The sequence below is a fragment of the Cornus florida genome, unplaced genomic scaffold (genome assembly GCF_030987335.1).
Source record: "Cornus florida cultivar Cherokee Brave unplaced genomic scaffold, ASM3098733v1 CherokeeBrave_3.0.0_Hap2_Chr06, whole genome shotgun sequence".
NCBI classification, from domain to species: Eukaryota; Viridiplantae; Streptophyta; class Magnoliopsida; order Cornales; family Cornaceae; genus Cornus; species Cornus florida.
In genome coordinates, this window is record NW_026775576.1 from 77,171,654 (window position 1) to 77,199,643 (window position 27,990).

Sequence of the window (27,990 nt, forward strand, 5' to 3'; positions counted from 1 at the left end):
TAACTAGAAGATTACAAAATTGAACCCGAATTACGTTTTTAAATGAAATTCTATTGTTTGTTATGATTTGAAAAGAATTGGATTCCGAATCATTCTACTTTTGTTTTATGTTTTTAAGGGTAGAAAGAAACGATGATTATATCTAATTTATGAGAAAAAGCTATAAACGCTTCACTACTCTAGCCACCACACTAGTAAAAATGGCACTCGCACCTCTCCTGAGCTACCCTAATGAGGCTACTAACTCTTTATATAGACATGATTTTTCCTACCCAGCGGCTAGGATGCGTTACAAACTGAGGTAAACTACCCCTCTAAAATATCTAGATATTTATAAGTCTCTACAATGTTATTTATCTGAAAAAATTATTTGATATATATATATATATATCAATATACACTAGTGTATGATAAGTACATATATATTTTATAAACTACAATTAAATTTTTTTTTTTTGAAAGGTGAGTACAATTCAAGTTGATTGCAAAATTTTGAATCATTTCATTATTTCAAAAGCATACAATGAAAACTGAAAACTATGATTCTTGGTTGAATTGGTCAAATCTTCATAAGCTTGTAACTTTGTAAGACGGGCGATGAACGGGGCAGAGAATAAGAAAACGGGAGAGAGTTATAGAAAGTCTATTAGGGCCCCAAAAATTTTGTGGAGCATGTATATATAGTGGGGTTTTGTCATAATTTAGAGGGCATTTTAAAGATTTTCACAAAATTATAATATAAATAAATATATAAAAATTTAGTTGGATCCTGTTTTCTAGTCTACACATACTGCCACTTTCTATAAATCCTCCGGCATTCACAATTCTATTCCATGGTGCAGGATTACGTGGTTGGTACATTTAATTGTGTGACAACTTTTGATTGACCGGAATCATGTAATAATTTCTTCTACACAAGTCTAGAAGACTCTCAAACTCAATTTTTGAACCATATCAACCATACGTCATGCAAAGTCCTCCTTAGCGCCTGCTTGTCACCTAGGTGGCACTACCTCCTTTGGGCGGGGCATGACAAAAGGCTGGAAAAAGTCCACCATCCTGGCTGAATCCTATGATCAAATAAAAACATTTTTTTTTTTTTTTTTTTTCAAATTCATTGTCCTCTATTTTATCATACATTATGCTGAATTTACAACTCTAATGGGCTTGGCAGATTCGTGAGCTAATCTTTACATTTAGGAAGATTTAAATTTTTCTGAAACAATCAAAATATGTTCTGAATTTAAATTGTTAATTAACACCTACCACCTCCTAATAAGAATATCCTGCATAAAAAGAAAAGAAGAAAGAAAGAAATTGTCAAACCAAACTAAATTGATTCATCATAATTTCATTTTGAAGTTCTGTAACTCCATTTTGGTCTCAACCTGAAACTGTAAAATCTACTCCTTTATATAGTAAAATAAGACATTATAATTCCAGTACAACTTTTCATCTTCATCTTGTTCTACCTAAACGAGGTTGTATTTCTGACTACAAGTATAAATTATTTATCAACAAACGCCAACTCAGCCAAGTCGATTGCTCGAGCGAGACCAGCAACTTTGCTCTCGCACTCTCTCTGTTCGTCATCCGGGATACTATCAGCCACTATACCAGCACCAGATTGTAGGTAAGCAAGCCATTCCTGCCGCGCAGCCGCCTTCTTGTAGGAGTACATTGAGTCATAACGGGGTCCATTGGGAAATACCATGGTTCTGAGAGCTAGCGCGATGTCCATATCACCAGTAAACGAAATGCCTCCAAATCCACCACTATAAGGCCCGCGCCTTGACACTTCCAACTCATCAATCAACTCCATGGCCCTCACCTGCATGTCATTGCAATGATGATCAGAACAAGAGTAAACAAGAATACAGCCTGGTTATTGTGACCACGAATTTAAAATCAGTGCATGAATCACATCTAAATCAAAATTTCAAAATAGTCCGAAAAGATAAAGAAAAATTGAACATAAATTTCGAGAGAGAAGCATTGTTTCAAGGGATAGAGAGTATGGACAGAAGTGTTCTCATGTACAAATCTTTGTCAAAGCATACAAAAGGTTGATGAAATCACTTTTTTGCATCAGACATTTGACAACGCGGAAGATAGAGGTGTCGACATCATTATGCTTCACACACACACACAGATCCACACGGCCAAAGAATGGCTAAAACATGGCAGACTAATAATTAATATGTAATCTATTTTTTTACTTAATTGGTAACACACACATGCCTCCACCGAGACTCGAACCCCTGACCTCCCTTTGGGAAGTAGGAGTCTGGCACCGCTAGGCCACTGGCCTGTTGGTATACTATATAATCTATGAAAAGCCAGAAACAAGTTGGATATGAATGATAATCAAAGTCAAATAAGCAATATAACGGAACCTTTGGTGCGCCACTAACGGTTCCAACAGGCAATGTAGCTCGTAATGCATCCCAGCAAGTCAGATGATCAAGCATTTCTCCTGTCACCTGTGAATGGAAAAAGGGCAAAAAAAAAAAAAAATGGGCATGGTTTTTGTCATTAATAGTACCATGTTGCTTTTTGTAAAACATTTTAAGTATTTTTGGAATCCTCTTGGAACAAGATAAAACAATTTCAACTTCTGTAACAAAACATGTGGACATTTTTTTTAGTTTGTCTTTGATATGGGGGAATATGGGGCATCTAAATATTCACTTAGGAAATAATAATTTATGTAGAGGAAAATACATTGCTCTGAAGGAAGGAAAACGAAAAGAACTAAATCTGCATATAGGTGCAAGAAAAGTCTCACCGTTGAGCTAATATGCATTACATGGGAGTAACGTTCCACGGTCATAAGCTTCTCGACATTCACAGAACCCAATTTTGAGACCTGCAACAAATATCTGTGTTAATTAAAAGACTGGATATGCTATTATTGTTAAAGAGATAAGCTATGCCAGTTCAGGGAAAACTTGGAAGAAAATTGCACAGTTAATGCTGGCATATATAGAGGACAAGATATGTGTATTGTTGCGTGTGTATGGGTGAATAACTATATCTATCCAAGCATGTTATAGAAAGTTTAAATGCAAAACCCACACCAATAACTGTTGTTGAGATATATGTCTCAAATTCCTTTATGATAACAAAAGTTTATTTTTAGAAACTCTTGCGTCATGAAGAATTCAGACCCCCCCAACCTCACCCTCATCCAATGTGGATACTGTGCCGGTAAATCTACCACTTCTAAACAGGCACACAAGACCGGGGGGCTAACCACAAGGAAAAGAATTATACTCATGCTAAAACCCTAGAAAAGATCCTCATACGCAAGGCTGATTCTGAAAGCCAAAGAGAACAATCCCAAAAAGATATCTTTAAACTTATGAATAAGAAATTTCACCCCTTCAAAATTAAAACTACATGTCCATATAAATTTCATTTCTTTCTTTTTACACTTCATCTTTCAAAATCAGAACAACTACATTTTATAATGGAAAGAGAAACTTCATATAGTAATTCCAAAATGTATTATATGAATGATACTGGGTTGAACACTAAAAACTACTTGTGTTTTTCCCTCCATAATGCATCTTTGAACACCAATCCTAACAAGGAATAGTAGTTTTCCTATATTTAACAATAAGGTTTCATAAATAGGGAATCAAATCGTTGAAACCAAATGGCAACAATATACAAATAGGTAGATAGGTGTATGAGAGCTCAATATATAACAAGATAGATTGAAAAAGTGAAATACTTGAGCTACAATGATGCATGAGATTTCAGCAGGAACAATGCATGGGTAGACTGCTAGCTTATAACTTGAATAATTACATAATAACATCCATGTAAAGAAAAAGTTATGAGAAACCTTTCCAACATCGTTCCTTCCTAAGTCAACCAGCATGATGTGCTCAGCACACTGCTTTTGATCATTAAGAAGCTGCATTTCTTGCATTTCATCTTCGCATTGTGTTTTTCCTCTTCTTATTGTTCCTGCCAATGGTCGATTAACGACCTTCCCCTGCCAATGAGAGTAGTACACATCCTTGTTAGTCAGTATTTCACAAGAATATTTACATTAAAACCTTTACGCATGAGGATATGCAAATGTCCAAAAGCTTGCTAAATTCTAAGCCACGAAAGGACCAACCCAAGTTTTCTAGGAACCTCATATGGAAGCAATTAAAAGCAAGCATTTAATGCTTTACCTTTTTCACACGCGTCAGAATTTCAGGGCTCGACGCAACCAAGATACACCCCCTTGCCTAGTAACATGGAAATCAAATATTAAGATATTGGTCTAATACTCGCAAAATACATTGAACAACTTGATAAAGTTGGATAATTTTAGGTAGGAACAAACTTGTAAGTAAGTCATATATGGACTTGGATTTACAACTCTCAGAGCTCGGTAGACTTCAAAAGGATCAGCAAATGTTCGGCGTTCAAACCGTTGACTTAATACAATCTGGAAAATATCCCCTGCTTGAATATGCTCTTTTGCTTTCAGTACTGCATTCTTATATTCTTCTCTTGTCATGTTTGACTTCTTCAATGGAGGACCAAACTGACGTGCAGAGAACTCCACGGTAGCTGAAGCCAGCTTTGGCCTAAAATATGAGAATTTTGAAAAAAAAAAACAATATATACATAAGCATGAATGACTTAAAAAAAAAACAGTTACTGTTATACAGAAAATAGTACAACAGTTACTCACGGTTCAATATCCTGTACTTTGGATACCATTATTTCCAACCGCTTAATTCCATCAGCATAAGCCTGCTCCAGGGAGGAGTACTGATCTATCCTCACCCAATGAATCACATATGCTTTCTGAAATGCACAAATACTGCTTATCAACTTCTAAATTATGTAGACTGGTGGTTGTAATCTTTATATAGGAGAACTATGTTCCGCAAGTTTTTACCAAACATAATACAACTACACGGAAATGATTCACTCACTAGTATGCATATAAAGCAGGTGCTACATCTAAAAAGCAACTAATAGAAGTTCCTGATATACGGCAGTGACACGAGCCTCTGATCAAAATAATTTTTGGAGTACAAGAAGAAATAAGAACTAAAATAAATATTTGCCAATGTTGGGCATGCAAATGATGGATGGGCATAGCATCTAGACTTGAATCACATGTCATGTGTAAGAGCTCAGACATTTTTTAGTAGCGTAGAATACCTTCTCTACATGATCGAACACAATGACATCCTCATAGAGTCCGAGATGAATGTCTGGAAGATTTCTGTCGTCTTTTGGTGCCCTTAGGAACGGCAGTTTCTTCTTCTCCACGTAACGAACTGAATCATATGAGAAATAACCTATCCATCCACCTGTTCAGGACAGAAATAAATTCCTTGGGGTGGCCTTTAGGATAATAAATGATACATGCCTTAATAACAAAAAGATATTAGTAATTTAGTTATAATTTCTATTATTTTTCATTTTTTACAATTATAGAAACAACTCAACCAATCTTTAGATCCCACTACTCAAGTTTAGCTACTTTACATCATTCAGTTTCATCTAAGGCTTTTTTGTTCCCCACAAATTTGATGCAGCATTGCTTCTAGAGAATGCCCGCCAATTCTTCAAATTTAATCGATTTAATTTCCATGAGGTGAGTCTAAGCTTCACAATAGCCATCTACCTACTGCAAGTCTCCTTCTCGATTTTTTAAAATGTTTTGGACTCTCAACTGAAATACTTGTCTCCCTTAAAACAAAGTTATTCACGAAGCAGAATTATAGTTGGCATAATTGTGGAGTTAATCTTTGAATGCTGCTTCTTTCAAATCCTAACTTGTGTATGAGTGAGGTGGGTGAATGAAGAAAAGGATTTTGCTACTTTTTTTTCCCCGTAATAGGGGAGAACAGGTGTGTCCAATATATACGTTTGCCACATGCCCACATGTCTTAAATATTATTCAAGAAATCATGTTTCAAGTTTGAAAACTAAATGCTACAGGCATGTCGTATTAAAAATCACCATTTTAGCAATGCCAAATTATGAAGCATAGTAACAAATATAGCACGAGAACATGCCAACAAATTAAATCCTAATAAATAGAACACAGTGAGGTCACAACAGAAAGAAATATATTTACACATAAATAAAACTATATATGACAAAATTTGTCTCGTGATCGAATATTATATGGCTGTGACATTAGTTTTTGTAAAGTATGATCATAAATAATCGACATCAAACTAATGACAAACAGTTTTTCACCCGAAAAAAGCTAAACGACAAACAGTTATTTACTTTAGTTTTTTCAAAGTCGCTTTTGGTACTTCTGCTTCTGTTTATTCCAGTAATTAAAATCAACATATCTAATTATCAATCTCCAAAAATGCCTCAATTTAGCATAAAGCTAAAACGTTAATTTCTTCAATTGTCCAGAGTGCCAATGTAACCATCAACATGTACCAATAGTTTACCTAAAAGATTCTTATGTATCAGAATCAAGTAATGAAATAATTAGGACCATTTTATTATACCAAGCTCTTTCAGTTAAAATCATAGAACAAAAACTTGCTCACGAAAACATGGGCAAAACTTTTAGATGATAGTATTAAAAAATATAATCGAGATTAATCTGGAATTTAATTGTTTCCTGATGAGGATAGACCTTATTTAGGGGGAGCAGGTGTGTCCAATGTCAATGTATGCCTGCCACGCATCCTAAGTATTATTCAAGAAATCATGTTTTGCGTTTAAAAATTAAATGCTACAAGCACATCATATCCAAAATCACCATTTTAACCATGCCATTTTATGAAGCATTGAAACAAATACAGCACAAGAACATGCCAACAAATTAAATCCTTAGAAATAGAACACGGTGAGGTCAAAACACGAAAGAAATATATTTACATACAAATAAATTTATAGTATATACGACACAATTTCTCATTAGTATATACGACAAATTTGCTCATTAGTATATACCACAATTTCTCATGACCGAATATCAAACTAAATGACAATTTACCGGTAAAAAGCAATGCGACAAAAAACCGCTTTCCATACTACTTCTTCTTATTTATTGCAGTAAAATCAGTCAGTCTGCAAACATGCTCGATTAGGCATGAAGCTAAACCGACACATGCTCCATGTGTCGTTTGAAACTACTGTTTTCATGCACAAAAGAGTAGTATATAATTTAAAAGAAAATAACACATTTTTTTAAACTATATATATTTTTTCCAGTAGTAGAATCATTTGCTTTGGAAAGATTGAAGCTACATGATATATTGATCTTCAAGTACACGAAACAAATGCAATGAGAACTAACAATCCAACACAAAATAACACATTGTTTTAAAAAAAATTGATTTTCCATTAGTGGAATCAATTGCTCTGGAAAGATTGAAGCTACATGATATATTGATCTTCAAGTGAAATGAAACAAATGCACTAATAATTAACAAACTAAAATTTAAAATAGATTTATAAATGAAAATATGATCATTCAAAAGTCATATTACCGCAAAATGCATCAGGAAGTCCACCAATGAGTTGGGGTTTCCAATTCTCCGAGATACTTGTCGGAATCGTCATTGGATCATCAACAACTTCCTCTGTCCGGCGCTCATTCTCATGGTCCACTATTGTAACCACGTTTTCTTTCGCCACAATCTCCATTGCCGGATGAGAACCAACCACACTATACCGACCCTAAAACAATTAAATTCAACACTCAACAACACATGCAATGAAACAAACACAGAATCAAAGCAAAGCAAAGCAAAGTGAAAAAAGAGCTCTTACAACTCTCGAAGTTCTAAATCCGGGCTCAACCGACTCAAACAGAAAACTAGGGGTCTCTCGATCATCTTCCTTCACCAGACACCGATAAGCAAGTACCGGAGTCAATTGATCGGAGAATATACTGTGGTAGAGAGGAATTACATTTCCTTTTTTTGAAGCTTCAATGAACTTTTCTTTGTCGATAACTACAAAGAAATCAAGCCACACCATCAAAATAGTTAAAAACCTCTGTTTGATCATGAACAAAATGTTGAATAATGTAGGACATAAAACTGTTAAATCATCATATACTTATGAAGTAAAAATTTCCCCCACAACAATCGGAACCATGAGAATGGAGATTTTAAACATTTCAATTATTTTCCTGCATTTTCTCATAAAACAAACAGAGACTATACAAATCCAGTACTCTAATTCAAGAAAATAATTAAAATATATATACATGCATGTGTAAGTATATATAGATAGAGAGAAAGGGAGAGGACCTGGATAGTCAGACAGAGAACATTTGACAGTAGGGTAGCGAGCTAGAGAGACTGAACTTCTAGTGAAAATGCCGGTGGCTGAAACACGAGATAGGCCGTGAGTCGCCGAAGACAAGCAGTGAGAGATTGCTAGGGTTTCCATTTTTGGAGTTTAAGGGAGAGTGCGAGAGAGAGAGACAAGCACAGAGATAGAGAGAGAGCACCGGCGAAGATGGGAGTGAGTTGGTTTCACTCTGTTGTCTGGTAAATATAGGCCCTTCTCTCTCCTCACTCTGTTTCTCTCTCCTCTGTTTTGTCCTATACTCCGGGAATTCCGTGTTGTAACGGAAGCAACCTTAAACGTTTTGAACCATTGTGTAAAAAAAGTTTTTGTTATAATAATACCCCCAAATAAAATTTAATAAAGTTAATTATTTTCTAAAAATGAAAAATCTCTCAAATTAAAAAGGTATGAGGTGTCATAAGATGCCTCATGCAAATTTTTTTAAAGTTCAAAAATAAATTAATTATTATGAGTAGGAAGAATCTAGATGTTTCAAGCAATAGAGATTAATGACTACTGTTAATTAATGGAGATTATGTTAATAGAGATTATGCTAATTAATCATCTTTAATTTAATTAATGTAATAGGTATGAAAGGAGTCTCATTAGCACATGGGTAGGGGTGGCAAAAATCCCCAATCCGGTGGGGAACCGCCCCGCCCCTGCCCCATTTAAAGCGGGTTTAGAGAACCGTTTACTTAAATGGGGTGGGGATGTTGGTTAAAAAAAAAGCGGCCGGTTGTGGGGCTGGGGCGGGGGACTAAGATCCCGGCCCCATACCCTCCCATAATCGCCTCGTTTAATATTTTAAATTACTAATTTATCCTACCATGTTAATATATTTACTAAATTAACCTTCATACTCTCTCTCTCTAATTTTGGAAACCCTACACTTAACACTTCCATACACACATATATATATGTGTGTGTGCGCGCGCGCGCGCTATGATTGTGTTTAAATAAAAATATAATCGGTTATGGGGCGGGGGCGGGGCAAGTGGGGTGGGGGCGATTATGGGGATTAGAGGCAAAAAATTAATCGGTTATGGGGCGGTTTTGAAGGCACCAAAATTAAACGGGGGTGGGAATGGGGAATGGAAAATCAGTCCCAAACCGCCCCATTACCGTCCCTACACATGGACAACAAATCTAAATAATCTCCTACTATTATATTAATTAATGATCTCTAATTATAATTAAAGCAAATGTATTGGTGTGAGAGTTTCATCGGTGTTATTTGATAAAACAAATAAATAGATATTGAAAATTTTTAAAACTAAATTTTAAATGGTTAAACTGTAACTGATATTTGTAAATTAAGATTTTATATATATATAGTTTTAAAATGTTTAGCATTCTTCAAGAAAGTATCACAATATCATTTTAAATGCCTAAAAGCATTTTTAAACTAATATATTTAAAATTTTATTAACAATGTTGTTTAAACAAAACAAATTATTAAATGTTCAACTATGTGTATGACTGTTTGAGTTGGCATTATTTCTATTTACGAGATAATTGAACTGGTATAATATAAAATATAAGGACAATGATCCTCTCCAGAAAAGGAGAGGTCATGCACACCCATCAACTATTGAATTGAATTTTCTCACTAATAATGATGTCATATCAATAATTAATGGGTGTACAGGACCTTTCCTGATCCTTATCCATAATATAATGATACTCAGGAGTGGTTGAATTGACATAATGGTAAAACAAAACAAAATTATTAAATGCTCAATTCGGTATGAATTGGCATTAATGTTACTCGCGAGATAATTCAATTGATATAACATACTGTAAATGATATTTAGGAGTAGTTGAGTTGGCATAACACCACTAAAGAAAATGTGAAAGTCTTTTATTCAATTCATAATGCTAATATATTTAAAATTTTATGAACAATATAGTTAAAACAAAACAAAATTATTAAATGTTCAATTCTGTGTAAGAGTTGGCATTAGTGCTACTCACGTAATAATTGAACTGATATAATATAAATGATATAGTGTTATTCACGAGTACTGTATTAGCATAATCTAAGTCACATAATTATTTTTAATATGTATCGCTCTTATGCTTTGAGGGCGCTCTCACTCTTAAATTCTGTGCGTATTTTTACTCAAATTCTCATTGTTTATAATTTAATTCTGCTACTCTCACGTTTTCGTTCTCGAATTCACTCTCGCTCTCACTTTATGTGACTTAGGACATAAAATTTTAAAGTATTTTATTCAATTAATGATGCCTAAAAGTGAGGTCATTCATGAATTTGTCATTCATGTTTTCCCACCCAGAAAGTGAGGTCTTTTAAGAGACAAAGGTTGTGTGACCCAATGAAAGACGTAAGCGAAATTGTGACGACATTAGAACTTCGGACTGGCTTTTTTTATTATGTGAACTACATATCTTTCCCGTGAAAATTAAAAAAATTGTGTAAATTAAGGAAGACATATAAGTGTCATATGTGGTTATTAGACAAAAATTCGTGTAAGTTGCTTTCTATTGCATCTACGAACTAAAATAATTGCGTTTCGACTAAATTGTTGAGTCCTACTAGCAAAACTTAATTCAATTTCACGCCTTCTCATGCATAAGTTTGAATCCTTAAAAAAATTACTAGTAAATTACAACGTGTGGCAATCATTTTTGTTTTATTTTATGTTTTTGTTGTACATTAATGAAATATAAATTTTAAAATAAGTGGAGAAACTGTAGCAACTGTACAATTTATTTTTTTATTTTTTATTTTTTTTCAAAAAAGAAGCCATAAGATGTAAATACCATATGTGTGAACTACATATGTTTCTCGTGAAAATTAAAAAAAAAAAAAATTGTGTAAATTAAGAAAGACATATGTTATAAGTGTCATATGTCGTTATTAAATAGAGACTCGTGTAAGTTGTTTTCTATTGCATCTAAGAACTAAAATGATTGCGTTTCTGCCAAATTGTTGAGTCCTAATAGCAAAACTCAATTCAGTTTCACGACTTCTCATGCATAAGTTTTAATCCTTAAAAAAAGTTACTAAGTAAATTACAAGAGTGCGTGTGGCAATCATTTTTGTTTTATTTTATGTTTTTGTTGTACATTAATGAAAAATAAATTTTAAAATAAGTGGAGAAACTGTAGCAACTGTAGCGATTTTTTTTTTATTTTTAAAAAGAAGCCATATGATGTAAATACCATATTATTACCAGCAAAACTATAGTAAAGATACTCTCATTCTGCTCTTGTGGTCAAAGTCAGACTACAGCGAAGTAGTAGTAGTGAACCAAATTTGTAAGTTTGGCCCTTTGACCAAAACCCAATATATTAGGATTCAAAACCAAATATTTTCTATAAAAATAAATAAGTAAAAATAATAAAATAAAAATAAAAAATAAAAAAAAAAAAAACCTATCCAATACCGACACAAATGAGTAACCAATACTTCAAGTTTCCAACTATTGAGACTTGAAATACCTAGAGTAGTCCCCGAGTACCAATAAATGAGTGAGTACCAATAAATGAGTAATGATATTTTGTGCCGAATAGGAGGTCACGGATTTGCTATTTTTTAAAATATCTTTCTTTTCCAAGTGTTGGGCAAAGAGTACAAATCAATGCAAGGGAATCCATGATCAATTTCAAAAGATTAATTCTACTTAGGGTGAGTCATTTAGATTCATGTCTATTCTAGTATTGAGTATGCAATCACATGTTTGTACATCATGAGTCGATATAGTTCAATACTCGTACTATACAACAGGAGATTCAATGTCGACCATTTAATAATGGTTTGGTGGGTGTCATTACTAGTGTGTTTAATTGATGAACAGAATAGCCAGCTCACCCAGCCAATAAGTTGAAATCTGATGAGACTTGAGAAGTTGGAAATGCACATGAGCTCCTCTTGGTTGCTGGCAATTTGATATAGACAATGCCCAAACAAGTGATGGGTTGGGCTTAAAAGCATTGCTGTAAAAACAGATTAGCTTTTAAAACAACCTAACAAAGCTCAGTCAGATTCAACAACCAAAATTTCCTTCTCAAGACCTAATCTTACTTGTAGGGACTGATCACAACCAAATGGTCATGTTTGTGTGTAACTGGCAATCACCAAACCTCCATTTGACAATACCTTGTAATTGGGATTCAGAACCATTTTTGTGCAAATCCTTTTAAAAGTTTCAACAATTTCCTTCTGCTTCTTGGTGCTTGGATTGTCTACACAGCCAAGAATCCCCTACTTTTCAGAAACCAAATACCGAAGAACACCAACCCTTTCCACACTATCAAGTGGTTATGAATATAAGTTTTAGACCCTTCTTCCCATGTGCCTCATCAGTTCCATTTTCACAGGAAGCAGAACGTTAACTATAGGAGGCAAAATGGTTTTCGTAGGTTTGTATCAATCAGCCAAGTAGCAAATGAAAGCATCCCGTTCCATGGCAACAATTAACCAGGAGGAAGAGAAAAGAAAACATCTCATGACTTGGAATTTTCCAGTATTCTAACTATTGAGCTCTGACATAGGCAAAATGCAGTTAAAATGACCAAAATAATGATGCCATAGGTAAATTTTAATTCTAGTTTGACCTTAATTCAATATCAATTCAACATCAGAAATGCAGTTATATATCAGGACAAATTACCCCTTTGTTTAGTTTCTACGGTAGACTACCAAAAAACAGGGTGCCATCTACTTGGCAGCTTGTTCGTTTCTTCCCGTTATGAATACCTTTCCAAATGTCTGAGTTAGCCAATGCTGATAAATTTAATCCAAGTTCATCTTATTTTAAGAAGAGGCTCTCATTTATGCAGCACTGCACTTCAGGATAAGGATAAAAACTTGTTGATTTCATATGAATTGAGGTATAATAGAAGCTTGGTTATTTTATTTCATTAAGTGAACCAAGTAGATATAACAAAATCCTCTTTTTGAAGAATTATTCTCGCTACAAAAACATGACGTAAACCTAAGCTACTTTACAAACCAGTAGGTATATTAGAGTCACCTTCTTGGGTAAATCTTAGTAGCATGGACCCTCAGATATCTACGAGAAAGTTTTAAGGGGTGTATATGTATTGTGCCATTAGAAAGTTGCGATGGCTTCACTTGTAAAAGGGATGGGGTATGGTAAGCATACCAGCAGTCCAAAGACCAAAACTCCAATTCCAAGGGCAACATACTTGTTGTCAGGATCAGTGATTTCATCAGAAAGTGGAGCAATCGGCCCTCTCTGCAAGAAGAATAGCAGAACTACCCAATAAAATGCCACATCATTAAACAAAGAGGATAGTCCAAGCAGCGCAATGGAGGCAGCTGTGAAGCGAGCTGAAGCCTGCCAAAAAAAAAAGGGATCGTATTAATGCTCTTTGTGTTTCATTTCCATTCCTTCTTTCTTTCTCCTCTCTCCCATCTATGGTTTCAAAATAAAGGCAGATTTTCCAAGGGTTAAATTCAGGTGGTTCACAATGAGCCACTCCAATTAGCAGACTTGATTTCAACATGAAGTTCCTGTTCAATATACCACAAGTGGTGCACAAGCAATGCTCATGATCATAACCCAAAGTTTGGAGATCCGAGAGGAAGAGCAACAAACATGGGAGTGTAATAAGTGGCATGGGTACTATGTGGAATAACTGAAAGATTGGTCTGTTAACTACCCCTTAAAGTATGAAGGTCGCTTTGCTTTTTATATAGTAATGGATATAAGAAGCTCTTTATGATATACCTTTCTTCCCCATATGGCGAAAGAAATTCGTCCTCCGTCAAGCTCCCCTGCAGGGATGCTGTTGATGGCATTAATGAGAAGTCCAGCCCATGCCCATATAACAAGTGGATTGACAGATAACGGAGTGCCTTCCTTGAGAGCATCACCAAGAAGCAGCTTTGCTATAAATGAAAAGATAAGTTATTAGACTCACATTCTCTCAATTTTAGTATAGGAGAGTCCAAGTAAAATGAGAACTCCTTGTTATCCCCCCACCACCCAAAAAAATAAAAAAAGAAGGGAAGTGTATGGAGGAAGATGAGTTCCATCAACAGGATGAAATGCTGAAAGAGGGAAAACTTCCATTATGAGTCCCCCCCCCACCCCCCCCCCCCAAAGAAATAAAGAAGCACAAAATTCTGCAGGCAAAGCATGTGTGCAACGAAGTGCTTACCTATACCACCAGCAAGAAGTGACTCGTGAAACACAGAAGCATCAACTACAACACCAATACCATCACTAGGTGGCAAGAAGAAGCCTAAAAGTAAAAGAACAAGACCCAAGGAGAAACCAGCTAATGGTCCTGCTGCTGCAACCTTCAGAAGATCCTCACGCTTGGCTACAATGTTTCTAATCCTTGTAATAGCACCGAAGGAGCCTATCTGCAACCAAATGGCTCATTAGACTTGACATATTCATTCAAATAAAACAAAGAACAGATCATCAGGCATATCCATTAAGAATCTCGGATTTTGATCGCTAGCTGCATTTTCTAATTGCTTGGTGCAATGGTAAGAGCTCAAATTGATGCGCGAGGACGTACGTTCAAGGTTTGAGAGCAGTCACTTTGTGCAAAATAATGCCATCCCCTCCTAGAACCACATATGGGTAGTACCATCGTAAGGTAATATTAGCCTATATGCACTTTATTTGGCAATCCTAGCAATTCGTGCAAAACTACACTGTCCAAATGTGGCGTAGGATGTTGCAATTAGTGTCCCAAGGACTACAAAAAAAGAAATTCTGGACAACACATGTTCGATATTCAAAGAGAGAAGAGAGAGAGAGTACACGTTTATCATTAGATTTCAATCAAGCAGCCACTACATATCTTTCTTCCTTATTGGTACCTAATGTATCTATTAGAAAAATGTATCATGTGTTTGCATATTCTGTGAGCAAAAGTTTATATGTCATGTCAATTCAGTGGAATGTTCGCATCAACATTGAAGTAGTGGTTGTAGATTGAAGGCTGAGCTGAAAGATCGCGTCGACATCTTACTTCAACCTTCATCAATCACACAACATAAAGAAGGTAAGTCACCTAAGAGGCAATCTGATTCGGAGTGAATAAATTAGGAAGCTTGAATTAAGTTGAATTTAAATTTAAAACTAATTATTATTTGGTTTTGATATAATTAAAAATTTAAAGTTGAATATCATCTTTTGCTTGGAATTAATAAAATAGGGAAGAGGGGGAGTGTCTGGTTAGACCTCCAGTCAATGGGGCAGATTCGGCACACTAAGTTGGAGTACCTGCCTAATCCACGTGAGGCTCTGCTGGGCTTCTGGACCTGCTGGGGAAGCACAAATACTGGGACACCCCACAATTGATGACCTCTTTGGTGGAAATGGGGTGATGAATCCATTTGTCGATCCACTAACAGACATTCCTGATTAAAGGGATAGATCGGAATGAACATATTTTCGCTGTAGCTAATATTAGAGACGAGGCTCGTTGAAACTTCATTAGGAATGAATTTGGAAACCTTAATGTTGGTTAAAAAACTTTGATTTTGCGTTTTAAGTTGAAAACCAATTAAAAAGTTGGTTTCTGTAAGGATTTCAAATAAGTATTGAGCTCTGTATCTTTGTAAAAAAATTAAAAATAAAATATTCAGAATTTCATTATGGTCTTTATATATTCTAAACTAGACTCCATAAGCAACAATATATTATATGCCTAATTTCAAGTCTGTATCACCCTTTAACTAAGCGTCTGAAGTCAGGATATGTGCAGTCAGGTTCAGCAGAAAAGATCGATTGATCGAATCTGAATCTCAATCGATTAAAGTTAATTCAAAGTAGCTCAACTGAAAGCTCGATTGATTGAGGAAAATCCAAAAGGTACTGACCGATACATCAGTCGATCGAACGCAAGCCCAGAGTTGGTAAAATAATGTTTTGGACGAGTATTGAAAAGTTCAAGTCTGAAAAGCTTTCTGAACTTTTCAAAAATCATCCAAAACATTCCTAATCATTTTTTAGTCACTCCAGCACTAAAAAAATGTGCTCTAGGGTTCTCTAAATATGAGCATAACACAAGAAACACGATTACACGTGTAAGAGAGATAGAGAGCTTTATTTTTCAATCACAAGTGAGGTACTTCATAGAATACCCTATGATATTGTGTGAGTGAATTCTAAAGTAAGCAGCTTTGAATACTTGAAGATTGATCAACCACAAGACCTACAAATCAAAGGATTGAATGACAAGTCATTGGAGATCAGATCATGGATAGGAGAAGCGGATCGCGTGAAGCGGGTCGGCTGACAGAGCAAACATACTGTGCCTAGAGTGGAGAGTTTGGTGGATTAGTCTGGATCAAGAGGTAATGAGGAGTCCTAGGGTTTGGGAACTGTTAACCTAGTATAAATCTCTTTCTCAAAGTGGATTTGATTTGCCTAGATTAAGTCCCGTAGTTTTTCCACGTTGGAGTTTTCCACTAAATCTATGTCCTTAATTTACCTTACTTCATTGCTTTGTGATTTGGATAGTTTGATATATGATGTTTGCATAAGCATGATTAATTAGTTGGTTAAATTGGTTAAAATTGAAATTAATTAAAGATTATCAAAGTGTGTAAAAGACCTATTCACCCCCTCTGGGTCTAATTGGATATAGCGTATTCTAACATACCAGAACCTCAGGTCACGGTCCCTAGATTTTTGAGTTGGTATTAGAGCATACTAATTGTAGACTTTAACAACATCTAATGTAGAAGGAAAGTAGGAAGAAAGAAGGAGAGGACAAAGGAGAAGAAATAGAAGAGTAGAGGAGACAGCGAAGGAAGATAGCAAGAAGGAAGAAAATCTCAAATGCTTAATGGTGAGTTGATTAGTAGTCTAAAAACCTATTAGATCAACCCCTATATATAAGCAAAAACAATATATTCCTAAGCAAACTCTACTAAAATGACCATAAAGCTACAAACACACACAAGGGAAAAAATGGAATTCCTCCCCCTCTAAAATGACCTAATGCAGAAGAACAAGACATTCACCTGCCAACTAGGAACGAAGTATGGCGCTCCAAGCTTTATTCCAGAGCTTTTTGCAACTAAGATGTGGCTGATTTCATGGACCCCCAAAACAAGTGCAGTTACTACGAAGCCAGGAAGACCATCCTTCAACAAGTCAAGATTGTCAAAAGTTGATCTGGACATCACAATATAAATATTTAGTTTAAGTGCTGACAATATAATGAATATCGACTTTTTAGAGAAATTATCAAAATGCAAAGTGTGTGCTAACACTTAACAACTTAGCAACCATGAAAATAAGTATTATTGTTCCACGAGAATCGTTAATGAAAAACTTCACTGACACATTAAGAAGCAAGATTTTGATAAAAGCAACAACACAAATAGGGGAAAGACTACTCCCTAGAGAAAGGAGAGAACAAAGGGAAACATTTAATAGGCTGGTGGAATATTTCTTGCTCAATGGAAGTAAGCTCATGAACATGCCTGAAGGAATGATATATTTGCTAAAGATCACCAACAGACCAACACCTTACAGAAAATTATCCTCAAACTCTGAAGTGGCCAGAGAAAGACATTTGACACACTAACAAAATACTATACTCTAACAATCACTAACATACCAACTGTAACAGCTTAAAAAAATTTGTCCTCGGTTCTGGAGTGGCCAGAAAAAGACATTTGACACAATAACAAAATCTAATAGAACATGTATTATTATTAGCAACTACCAAAGCTAACGTATTGTTATTATTGTGCTACTCCTTAATGAGGTCAAAGAAAATAACAGTTCTTTTATCATTTTTGTTTTTTTGCAAGGTCAAAAGAAGATAAAGACTTTGTAGTTGCTAAAAAATGGAAGGAAAAAAAATAAATAAAAAAACTAGAAGATAAAGATAGAACATGAAAATGAGCTACATACAGTAAGCTTGACTGCAGTGCAGGCACATTCCTCAGAAGTAAGGTAAACACTGTAACTAATCCAAAAGACCCTGCTGCAAGCCACTCTGGAACGGCTGCAGAAGTTAAATCAAAGGATTGCAGTTCAATATATTTTGCTCCAAATACGGAATTTAAGATGCACATTGTCAGATGATGGGAAATCCTTGCAACAAAGATACAGAAGAATCCACAATAAAAGAGCTAAATAACCACCTGTCATTTCTGCCTATTAAAAAATGACAAGATATTACCAGTTGTACTACTTATCAAGAAAATATAATATAAAAAATAATATATAATATATAAATTACAAAAAAAAAAAAAAAAAGAGAAAACATAACATATATAGATAGATAGATATACCTGCTGTTTCTGGTTGTAAGGTCTTTCTTGGGACCACAACTGCCACTGGTTTATCATCCTCTGGATTGATTAAAAGGAAAAGCTTATATTGATCCCCAAATTTGTCCTGCATATAAATGTGCATAAATTGGAATCATTTCTAACCTCAATGATAAAACCTTCCAAAATTCAAATGAAAACTTGCAATACCTACCTGCATCCTCTCTGTTATTTTCTCATAACTTCTAGCAGCCTGCCCTCGCAGGTTTCCTTTAAATAATAATCCACCCTATTAAAGGTAAAAAAAAGAAGTTCATGAACCGCACTGTCAAATGGTAACAGATTAAGCCATACTAAACAAAAGAATACAGTTGATCATAATTCTAAACAACTGTTGAGTAGATATTATTGACTAAATAAAAATTGTCAGCCGTTCTTTTATCTCCTAATTCAAAGCGTACTCCATGAAGATCAACAAACATGACAAGACTTTCGAAGTGCAATTATAGAAGTGGTTAGTGGAATGTTGGATTCTAAATCCATATGTCCCTCCCCTTATTAATGCATACCATTTAACAATTTTCCTAACTTCCAGAAGATCTTGCTGTTGCCCCAGAAAAGGTGGTTAATACTCTGGTAACTCTATTTCTTAATCCAAGAGAATAAGGCATAGATTTAAAAACTCACCTCGTATGGCTCCTGACTTGTCACAAAAAAAGTGTCAAAGCCAAATACTTGGTCCCTAAAAATTTCAATGGTTTCCTTTGGGATCCTCATTGGTTCATCGAGTTGCTGTGGCTGTTCATGGAAATGTAGATAGCAAAGAGGAAAGAAAAAATAATGAAAATGTAAGAACGTACACAAAGAAAACAAACAGTGAAAATGACAAATCAAATACAAAAAGACTACAAATTATTATTTATTATTGAGATACATGGAGTAATGAGGAACTGATGCTAGATAATTCCATATATCTCAGACTTTACAACACATCACAGCTTGAAACATAATCACCTTCACACCTGGCAGAGGTGATCCACTTGCAACTTCTACATTATCACCATCCTGTAACACAAAGTGAACTCCATAAGGATAAAATTTAAAACTCCGCACAATAAACGAAACCCGGGTTCTTTCATTGTTCCCTAACAGTAATGGGAAACCTGGAAAAAAAATAATCAACCTTCTGAACAATCATTGTCAACTTTCCAGCATTATTTTTTTTTTCATTAAACCATCACCAGAAGCTCAAGATTTGTGGTGGGACTTGCATACCAAACCCCCTTAGAGTTGTAGGGCACACATAATTATTCAAGAAATTAATTTCATATTGACTTGATTGCCTACAACAAGAAGTAATTCCATTCACGATGCATGAAGTACCTCCATGCTACGTTGAGCGCCAGTTTCCATGCCACCTTGAGCCCTAGTGTCCGTGCCATTTCCATTTACAAAGTTGTTGGATTCAAATGTTCCCATATCCTTATCCTAGCAAAGAAAGATGTCCTTGTAAAAATCCGAACGATAAGCTTCCAATTTTCAAAGTCTAAAGAAGGAACAAATAATTCATCAAATCCCAATGTTACTAATCAACAACCGTGGTCTCTGGATTATTTTGCACAACAGATTCAGCGGACGCTGGCATTTGCCCACCTTCTTCTACTTTATTTTCCTAGAAAATTCGACAACATATTCAAAACTAAATACAGGCACACTGTCTCCACATACATGCACATGAATCTACATAATGTATACATCATAGAGGCATACTGATAAATAGTGTAAAATTAAGGTAGCAAACCACTCAAACTTCAAAATACCTTATCATCGTTGCTTTCTGGCTCTGTCTCCGTCTCAGTCACTCTGCATACAACCTCTCGCTTCCTCCGAAACTCTAACCTAACACCGTGATTTTGAAAATAAGTATAGCAATTGGTGCCTTGGTATTGGAAAATGGACGAAAATTAGTTTAAAGTTTGAACTGATTTTCTTTCAATTCCAATTCAAAGCATTCCACACTATCAATCGCAACGTGTGCGTGAATGTGCGTATATATATTGAAGTGTGACTAGAACAATCTCACAATAAAGACATACAAATATATATACATATATATTTATATATTACCTCGAAAACTGTTTTGTGCTTAAATTGGTTCGTTGTCTTCGGGAAACGACCAACGAAGTAATTGCCGGCTGAAAATGGAGGTCGCAGCAAGAACTGCACTGCGATAATGGAATGAAATTGCCGCGAATACTCGCCAATAAGTTCATGTCTTCTCTAGCGTCGGCGATGAGTCTATGTTAAAGCAAACGACATTGAATCTTTGAATCTAGGGCTTTAGAGGGTTTTGTTCGAAGATTTGCGCACAAATTAGGGTTTTTTGGGGGGATATTGAAGAGTTTGAGAGGCTTAAAATCTTATCCGGGCAGTGGAGTAATGAACTGACGACGATGATGAAATGGAAATATCTGTTTCTTTGTTTGTTCGTTGCTTTGAGATTATACCCGCCCATGTGTTCTCTCCTCTCTCATCGAAAGGGTAACCTCGAGAAGTCAATAATTATATGACACGTGTACTGAGTATAAGCATTTAATCGTTTGGGCGCTTGGGCCGGGGCTTCTCTCTAGCTTGTGGGGGTGTGGGCTCACATATGTGGGCCGGAACCCATCTATGTGAATACCCAGCATCACCACGTGACCACTGGTCCACAGGATTAGTATCTTTCTTTCTTTGTATTTTCTTAATTCTTTGATAAATTAGTGTTCAATAGTATACAGTTTTGCTATGTTTGGGAGTAGGAATAGTTCTCTCGAGTCTGACTTGAAGAAATTGAGCTAAATTTTCTTTAATTCCAAATTTAAAAAGCTGTTTTGGCACTTTCAAATGCAACGTTAATGTATTTCATCAATACACAAGTCAATTTTTGCTTTGAGAAATGAAAGAGTACGATTGATTCAGAAGAAATTGAGTTGTGACTTTTGCACTTTAGAAGGTAAAGAAAATTTATTACACTAGAGTTGTTAGTGGTATTTGAAAACATTTTTATAATTAAAGAATATTTAAAATTGTCAAACTCCAAGTGTTCAATTTAAAGAGTAGAGACTCGGAAAGAAATTGGTTATTGCTGTTCTTCTCAGAAAGACCTACAGATATATCCAACAAAATGGGTTAAGATATTTAAAAAATATAAGAGTGGTATAGTTTAATTGAAAATATACCTCAGATTGAGTCAAATGGTAAAACTAAAACCAAAAAAAAAAAAAAAAAAAAAAAATGGTAAAACTAAATTCAATCATAGTTGAGAAAAGACTTCGTTGAGTTTAATTATAGGGATTATCAGCTATTTGAATAATGTGAAAGAAACTATCACCTAGAAATGCAGTATGCTCACAAATATAAAACCTTTGGTTTCAAAAAATCCATTATCATATCGCCCTCCCAAAAAACAAAAAAATAAAAACAGTGATGACATCCCCAACCAAACATTCTAACCATTTCATCCTTTCAAATTCGTGCACTTTATAGTCAGAATCATAGCAAAATAGAACATAGACAAAATAAAGGAAAATCATTAATCAAAAGGGTAAAAAGCTCCAAATTTTCTATTCTATTGGGATATCTAATAAGAGAAACAAGAGTTCATGTCAAGCAGCCTTCCTATGCAACTACTAGGTACAAAAACTACACGCTGCTTACACACACACCACCAGCGCAGAGAGAGACTTCACACATTTTCAGACTACACATATGGTGTTAGTTGTGTTGCTGGGGCTAATTGCACAAAATCGTCAGCCTCGTCATCACTGCTGCTGATCCACCCATAGCAAGGCTTACGCCTACGGGGGGTTGGAAGACTGTTGACTGGTGATGGAGTGGGGACAACCGGTGGAGGAGAGTAAATCGGAATGTCGTCAACATGAATTCCACCTCCAACATTCAAAGCAAAAATGCTACTGACATTAACAGTTCTTTTCTGACTGTAGTTTCGGTCCTTTCCATCTCTTTTAGATAGCGTTTCAGTTCGCAGATGACGCTTCTCACCTTCTGCAAAACAGGAGAATTTAAGAATGCATTCTTGTTAAATGTGTTTAGTTCTGATATGCTCCATTTGGGAATGTCCTCTTGTAGAATATAGAAAGAGTGAAGAACCACCATGAAATAGCTTGAGGAGGTTGAGGGTTCAAGTCCCAATTAGGACAAAATGGGTGTGTGAATGTGTCTTAACTATTAAAAAAATAGAAACAAGGAAGAACATGTGATCGGTTGTCAATCAAAGTTGCATTTCTGCTATGGAAAAACCTCATGCTATCAATTTTTCAGACAGAAAATGGTTTTTACCCCAGCACAATTGCCTTACGCTGCAAACCAACCAGCTAAGGAAGGCTGCTTTGTTTGAACCCAAGAAAAATGAGAAAAGGAAAACAGTTACCGCCTTCAGTGATCGGTGCAACAGTGTCCACGACCTCAGAGCATGTAGGTGCAAATCCTCCTGAGGGTCCAGCAGCAACTGCTACAGCATTGCCTCCAGCTATACATTCTTGCAATGACTCATCCTACAAAAAAAGTAATTACGTGTTAGAAAGTAGCCAATGCCATTAACATTTTATCACCAAGAAATTTGTTACAGCCGCAACCTAAACCATGTGAAACATCTTCAACCAACGATTGTTATTGAACATTAAGGTAACCTCACAATTCAGCTTGTGCTGTAAATCCTTCTATCTAACAAAATAACCATATATAGTAAGATGAAGGACATTAATTTGTTCTCTTTATGTATAGGATTCTAACCGAGTATGAACATACAGAAGTGTGAAATGTGGTTAAAAAAAAAAAAAAAGTGAACATAAAAATGCTCAGGTAAGATTAGGGTACCATCCAAATGCTCAGTTAAGAAATTAATTATTCAAAGATCCTGTTCCATGACAATAAATATCAGAACCGAAAAGAGTTACAAGCTTCTAAATCCAAATCTATTTTCGATTGAGTAAGCTGATCCAATCAGATGAAACTTAAATAATGAAGTACTTATATATGCGACGTACACATTATAAAATAAATATATTAAGATATAAATGTATCTCCAGGTTGAGAAGTCAGCATCCATATCACTGTGACAACTTAACTCAACAAAGCCCTTTCTCAACTGAAGTCCAACTCCTCGAACTCCTAATAGCAACTAATATAGTCTCTTTAACAAATAGTACTCCAAGATCCAGGAAATGTAGATTATTCCAAGAATCAATTTCTCAGCTAAGTAATAGATAACAATCCATGCATTTTGAACCACATTTGATCTATTGGAAGGCAAACACACCAATATTTATACGTATATTCCCTTTTGCTATTTGTATAAGCCCTTTCTCTAATTTCTTTGCTTCTTTAATTCATCAAAAGGAAATCAAAGTGCCAATTTTTAGGAATTTATTCACCATTAAAACGTTTTCTTTTTTCTCACTTTTGATTTAAAACTATAATCAGCTTGGCAGTCCAAGTTAAAGCAATCAAACCAATGGTTTACCCAACTGTGACTTGAAAATCACTAACCAAGAATTTTATTAGGTGCATCAAGATAAGCATCATCATAAACTCAGAAAGAAACCTAGGAATGCTATTAATTGCAAGTTAAGATTCTAATCCTTCTTCCCACAAAGTTAGGCTCAATTGTAATATGCACACACCCATTCCCATTAAATTATAAGCCGAATCAAGTATACTCATTATGGACTACCATCACTACTTGGCACAACCATCCAATTGAATAATCAAGTGATAGTGGTTGGTCCTCGCAGCAAATGGAAATATATAAACTTTTTAAAATGATATTGTCCCAAAAGAAGCATATCATTCAGCATCGTGTTAGTCGAATTTGTTCGTTGAAAAAAGAAGTTATTAATTTGAGGAATTTTTTTGTGCCAATTCTCCAAAATAATTGAGAGTAAATGTTCAACTACAGATCCTCTTCTTTTTTACAAATGGTAATCATTTATGTTTCTTAATATACGAAAAAATTATCATCTATCGTACTAGACATTTTATAGAAATCTGATTTAAGAAACAAAATCTTGAGAACGACTTAAGAAACTTCCGCAATCAAATACCTTTTCAACCTTTAAAGAGTTGATGTATTTAAAGATAGGGACTGACAAAAATCAAGTAAAAAAAAAAAAATTAAGTGTCCAATCACCCCCATTGATCCCAAAATTCACACGGACGAAGTTGACCATGGAAAATAAAATTGTTGATGCATATAATATAGAAACCTTTTGAGGAAAATGCATCAATTGATGCATTTAGTGTCAATATACCCTATTTCATGCATTAAAATAATTTATGCATGAGAGTGCTCTTTGGATAGGAAATTTATAATGAAAACCAAGCATTAATCAAAAACCATCTTTTCGTATTTGTCTTATAATAATCATGAACAATGACATGAACACAACTTGACAGATCAAACTTGACCAGATTCATGGAATCATTTTTATGAATCTTTTGGGATGCCCAACACTTCCCCGCACAAAATCAAGTCCCAAAATTTAACTTTGGTTAACAAAGATGTCAAAGACTAATTACAGGGTTGCTATTCAAAAAGGCATTATCAAAAGTTACATTTCAAAAACAAAAATGAATTCCATGCTCAAAAACCATTTTTCACAATATTGTTACAAAAATATTTTTTTTTAGTTGACCTTGTTAAACGAAATAGATGCTTAAATTACATCAGACCAACTTGTGCATTAACTAATTTGAGGTAGTCCAATCATACCAGAAGCACATAAGGCTTCAGCAAAAAAGATAATTTCTGAGATGGCCCATGGAAGTGCTAAACAGAAAGCACAAAAAAGTAGTAATACAATCACTGTAAGCACAAAAGAAGTAATAGATAGATAAAAAGGAGTTGAGAAGAGATAAAAAATAGTTAAGTTGATGAACGGAAAAAACATGAGTTAATTTATGTTAAACAATAAAACGAGAGAGAGAGAGAGAGAGAGAGAGAGAGAGAGAGTGAGTGAAAAGAAAATGCTAGGGGCTTCAAAATAAAAGGGGTTCATTGCTTCAAAGCTGCATCATTACAATAAAAAACAGTGGCTGACATAAAATTAAAATATATAAGAACATAAGAAACAAAATTCTATGTATCTAGTTTGAATTTAATAATTAAAGGCTAAAAGTTGACTGGATAGGTTTACTGTGCTTATCAACAAATTTGTAAATAGAAGCAAATGCAAAATGCATGAATGCATATTTTTTCCCGAGTCTTGTCATATAAGGGGTCCATGCCAAGGCCGATTTTCGGCCACAATACATAATTCTTATGCCCATTCTTTAGGTAAATAAAGAAAATCCTTCTAGAAGTACCTAACAGTGTCAAACAGCAACAAATGTTATCAATAGGAATAAGTGAAAACATATATTAGTTTCACAGGCATATGGAAGTAGGAATGGACAACAAGAAAACAAAAATGTATCATATGAAACAAAGTGATTAAATTGACAATAAGAAACCACATCTACATCATGAACTTGTATGAATAATTAAATACATCACCACCAAACTATGATGGTTGCTTTTACAAAAAAGGGTAAAAAGTAGGGAAATTTTGACTGGTATTTTTAATCAAAGCAAAATAGATAACGTTGTGGTTGATAATTGAATTGTATGTCAACCTGGACTCATCATTGTCAAGTCCTAAAAAAAATATAAATGTTATTGCACCGTGGTGAATTAATTAATCCCTCGTTAGAATACAAAATCTTCCTTAACAAATGGACTTCCTTATTCATTATTCAAAGAGGCAGCAATGCAGGTTATTGGTAAAAATTAGATGCAATATTCTTGAATAGAAAAAGTGCTTCATCATACATTTCAAGGTCATAGAGAAAGCTACTCGTTTATGTAGAGTTTGCTAGTGGATTGGCAGAGCACTAATCATGCCAAGTCTAGATGGTCTTGATACAAACCCTTGGCAAAAAGTGTTTGTATGGGACTAATTGTTTTGCGGTTCCATAGATTTGGTGCTTATTTAAATTCATTTGGTGATTGTTAGATGACTAATTAGCAAATTTATTTGTATTTGGGAAAATCAATGCAAGTACTATCTCCATTACACATACAAGGTACCTAATTGTCTTTGACCACTAATGTAAACCACCAGGGGCAATCCATATACACAATACATAGAGTCTTGTTCTTCCATCAATTACTTTTACCATATATTTTTCATTTGCCAAAACTGCAATTTGGATTTCTTTCAGCACAACACTTCAACTGAGATAAGTGGCTTTTGTTAATTTCTAAAGTACAATGACTATTCTGTATACTTCCTTTATCGACATGATTTTACCCTCCTGAGAAACAAATAACGCCTAATCTTCTGTTTGGTAGCCAGGAAACATAGCAATGAAATATTCAAATACAGAAAATGAGGCATTAAAATATAATGACAAAATTATAATACCTTCAATACAATTTCCTGTTTGTCACATTTAAGTTCCTCTTGTTCACGTTTCTCTTGCTGATCAAGGATGGTTTCAATGAGAAGCTTATAGGCATCCCCTTCAATAAAAGCCCACCCGTCATCACCACCATACTCCTGCAACAAAACCCACCTTTTTGTCACGTATTGCAATAAACCCATTCGTTTGGTTTCTGAGAAAACGTAGCAGAGGCGAATCAAAACAAACTCCACTCAAGTACAAAACCAGAACACCTAATTAGCTTTAGAGAGTAGACAAAACGATTCTAATATTGGCAATCAAAAAAATTAATAAATAAAATATCTGATTTGTAAGAATATGCGATAGTATTTTCCTTTAAAATTTTCCTCGGCTTTCTCGGCAACCATGCAAGGGTTTTAGAATAGAGAACACACAAAATTCACCTTGAGAAGACCTTTCGCTGTTTTGCGAACGAGATCTTTGGGGAATCCAAGTTGATTCATGGCGTCAATTGCAGCGTCCATTCGCGTTAGACGCCGCTGCAACATTGGGAGAACTTGTGAGAAAGCAAAACAGAGAAGAAAATGCAAGAAAAGAGGCGAGAAAGTGTGGGAAAATGCGAGAAATCAACGAAGCGAACCTTTCGAGGTCTTCCTCTCGGAGCCATTGTTCAGACTTCGTACTCGGGTAGAGTAGTCTCTCTCTCTCTATATATATATCTAAAACCGCAATAATCAGACTCTGTTTTTCTTTTGTGTCTGTTGTTTTGCTTGAAATAGGACTAGAGACGAAGAGTCACACCGGACAATTAATTGCAGCGGAAGATCCCGAGAGAGGCAATATGCATGCGTCCTGTGTAAGCTGTATGTTTAGAAGGATTATTTTATTTGCCAAAGTTTATTTAATCGAGTCATCTTATTTACTTTTATTTTTAGTTTTTCAATACAAGAACTATTAGGGAATTAATGGTTAATTGTTGGAGGGGATGGAGAGGG

The 27,990-nt window shown here is 35.0% G+C and overlaps 3 protein-coding genes across 4 annotated transcripts; all 3 read right to left on the minus strand.

Annotated features, from left to right (window-relative positions):
• Positions 1-1,309: 1,309 nt before the first annotated feature.
• Positions 1,310-8,474, minus strand: LOC132312171 (anthranilate synthase alpha subunit 1, chloroplastic-like). The gene is made up of 11 exons (XM_059810431.1): positions 8,259-8,474; positions 7,774-7,958; positions 7,491-7,680; positions 5,182-5,333; positions 4,703-4,818; positions 4,349-4,595; positions 4,194-4,250; positions 3,854-4,006; positions 2,789-2,869; positions 2,397-2,483; positions 1,310-1,831 (listed from the first exon to the last, which is right to left on the minus strand). Exons 1-11 carry the CDS (start codon positions 8,398-8,400, stop codon positions 1,508-1,510), a joined length of 1,734 nt encoding a protein of 577 aa, XP_059666414.1. The 5' UTR covers positions 8,401-8,474; the 3' UTR covers positions 1,310-1,507.
• A 4,690-nt stretch (positions 8,475-13,164) lies between these two features.
• On the minus strand, positions 13,165-21,055 carry LOC132312172 (probable zinc metalloprotease EGY2, chloroplastic). Of its 2 annotated transcripts, XM_059810432.1 has the most exons (13): positions 20,678-21,055; positions 20,371-20,449; positions 20,148-20,222; positions 19,934-20,038; positions 19,565-19,615; positions 19,238-19,348; positions 18,765-18,839; positions 18,572-18,677; positions 18,189-18,282; positions 17,288-17,441; positions 14,458-14,665; positions 14,025-14,185; positions 13,165-13,631 (listed from the first exon to the last, which is right to left on the minus strand). In XM_059810432.1, the coding sequence occupies exons 1-13, from the start codon at positions 20,821-20,823 to the stop codon at positions 13,383-13,385; spliced, it is 1,614 nt and encodes a 537-aa protein (XP_059666415.1). In that variant the 5' UTR covers positions 20,824-21,055; the 3' UTR covers positions 13,165-13,382. The 2 variants fall into 2 exon arrangements, with proteins under 2 accessions (XP_059666415.1, XP_059666416.1); XM_059810433.1 differs by lacking the exon at positions 20,148-20,222.
• Positions 21,056-22,019: 964 nt separating this feature from the next.
• Positions 22,020-27,965, minus strand: LOC132312173 (uncharacterized). The gene is made up of 5 exons (XM_059810434.1): positions 27,636-27,965; positions 27,439-27,534; positions 27,016-27,150; positions 22,983-23,106; positions 22,020-22,597 (listed from the first exon to the last, which is right to left on the minus strand). The coding sequence occupies exons 1-5, from the start codon at positions 27,660-27,662 to the stop codon at positions 22,293-22,295; spliced, it is 687 nt and encodes a 228-aa protein (XP_059666417.1). The 5' UTR covers positions 27,663-27,965; the 3' UTR covers positions 22,020-22,292.
• Between the last annotated feature and the right edge of the window lie 25 nt (positions 27,966-27,990).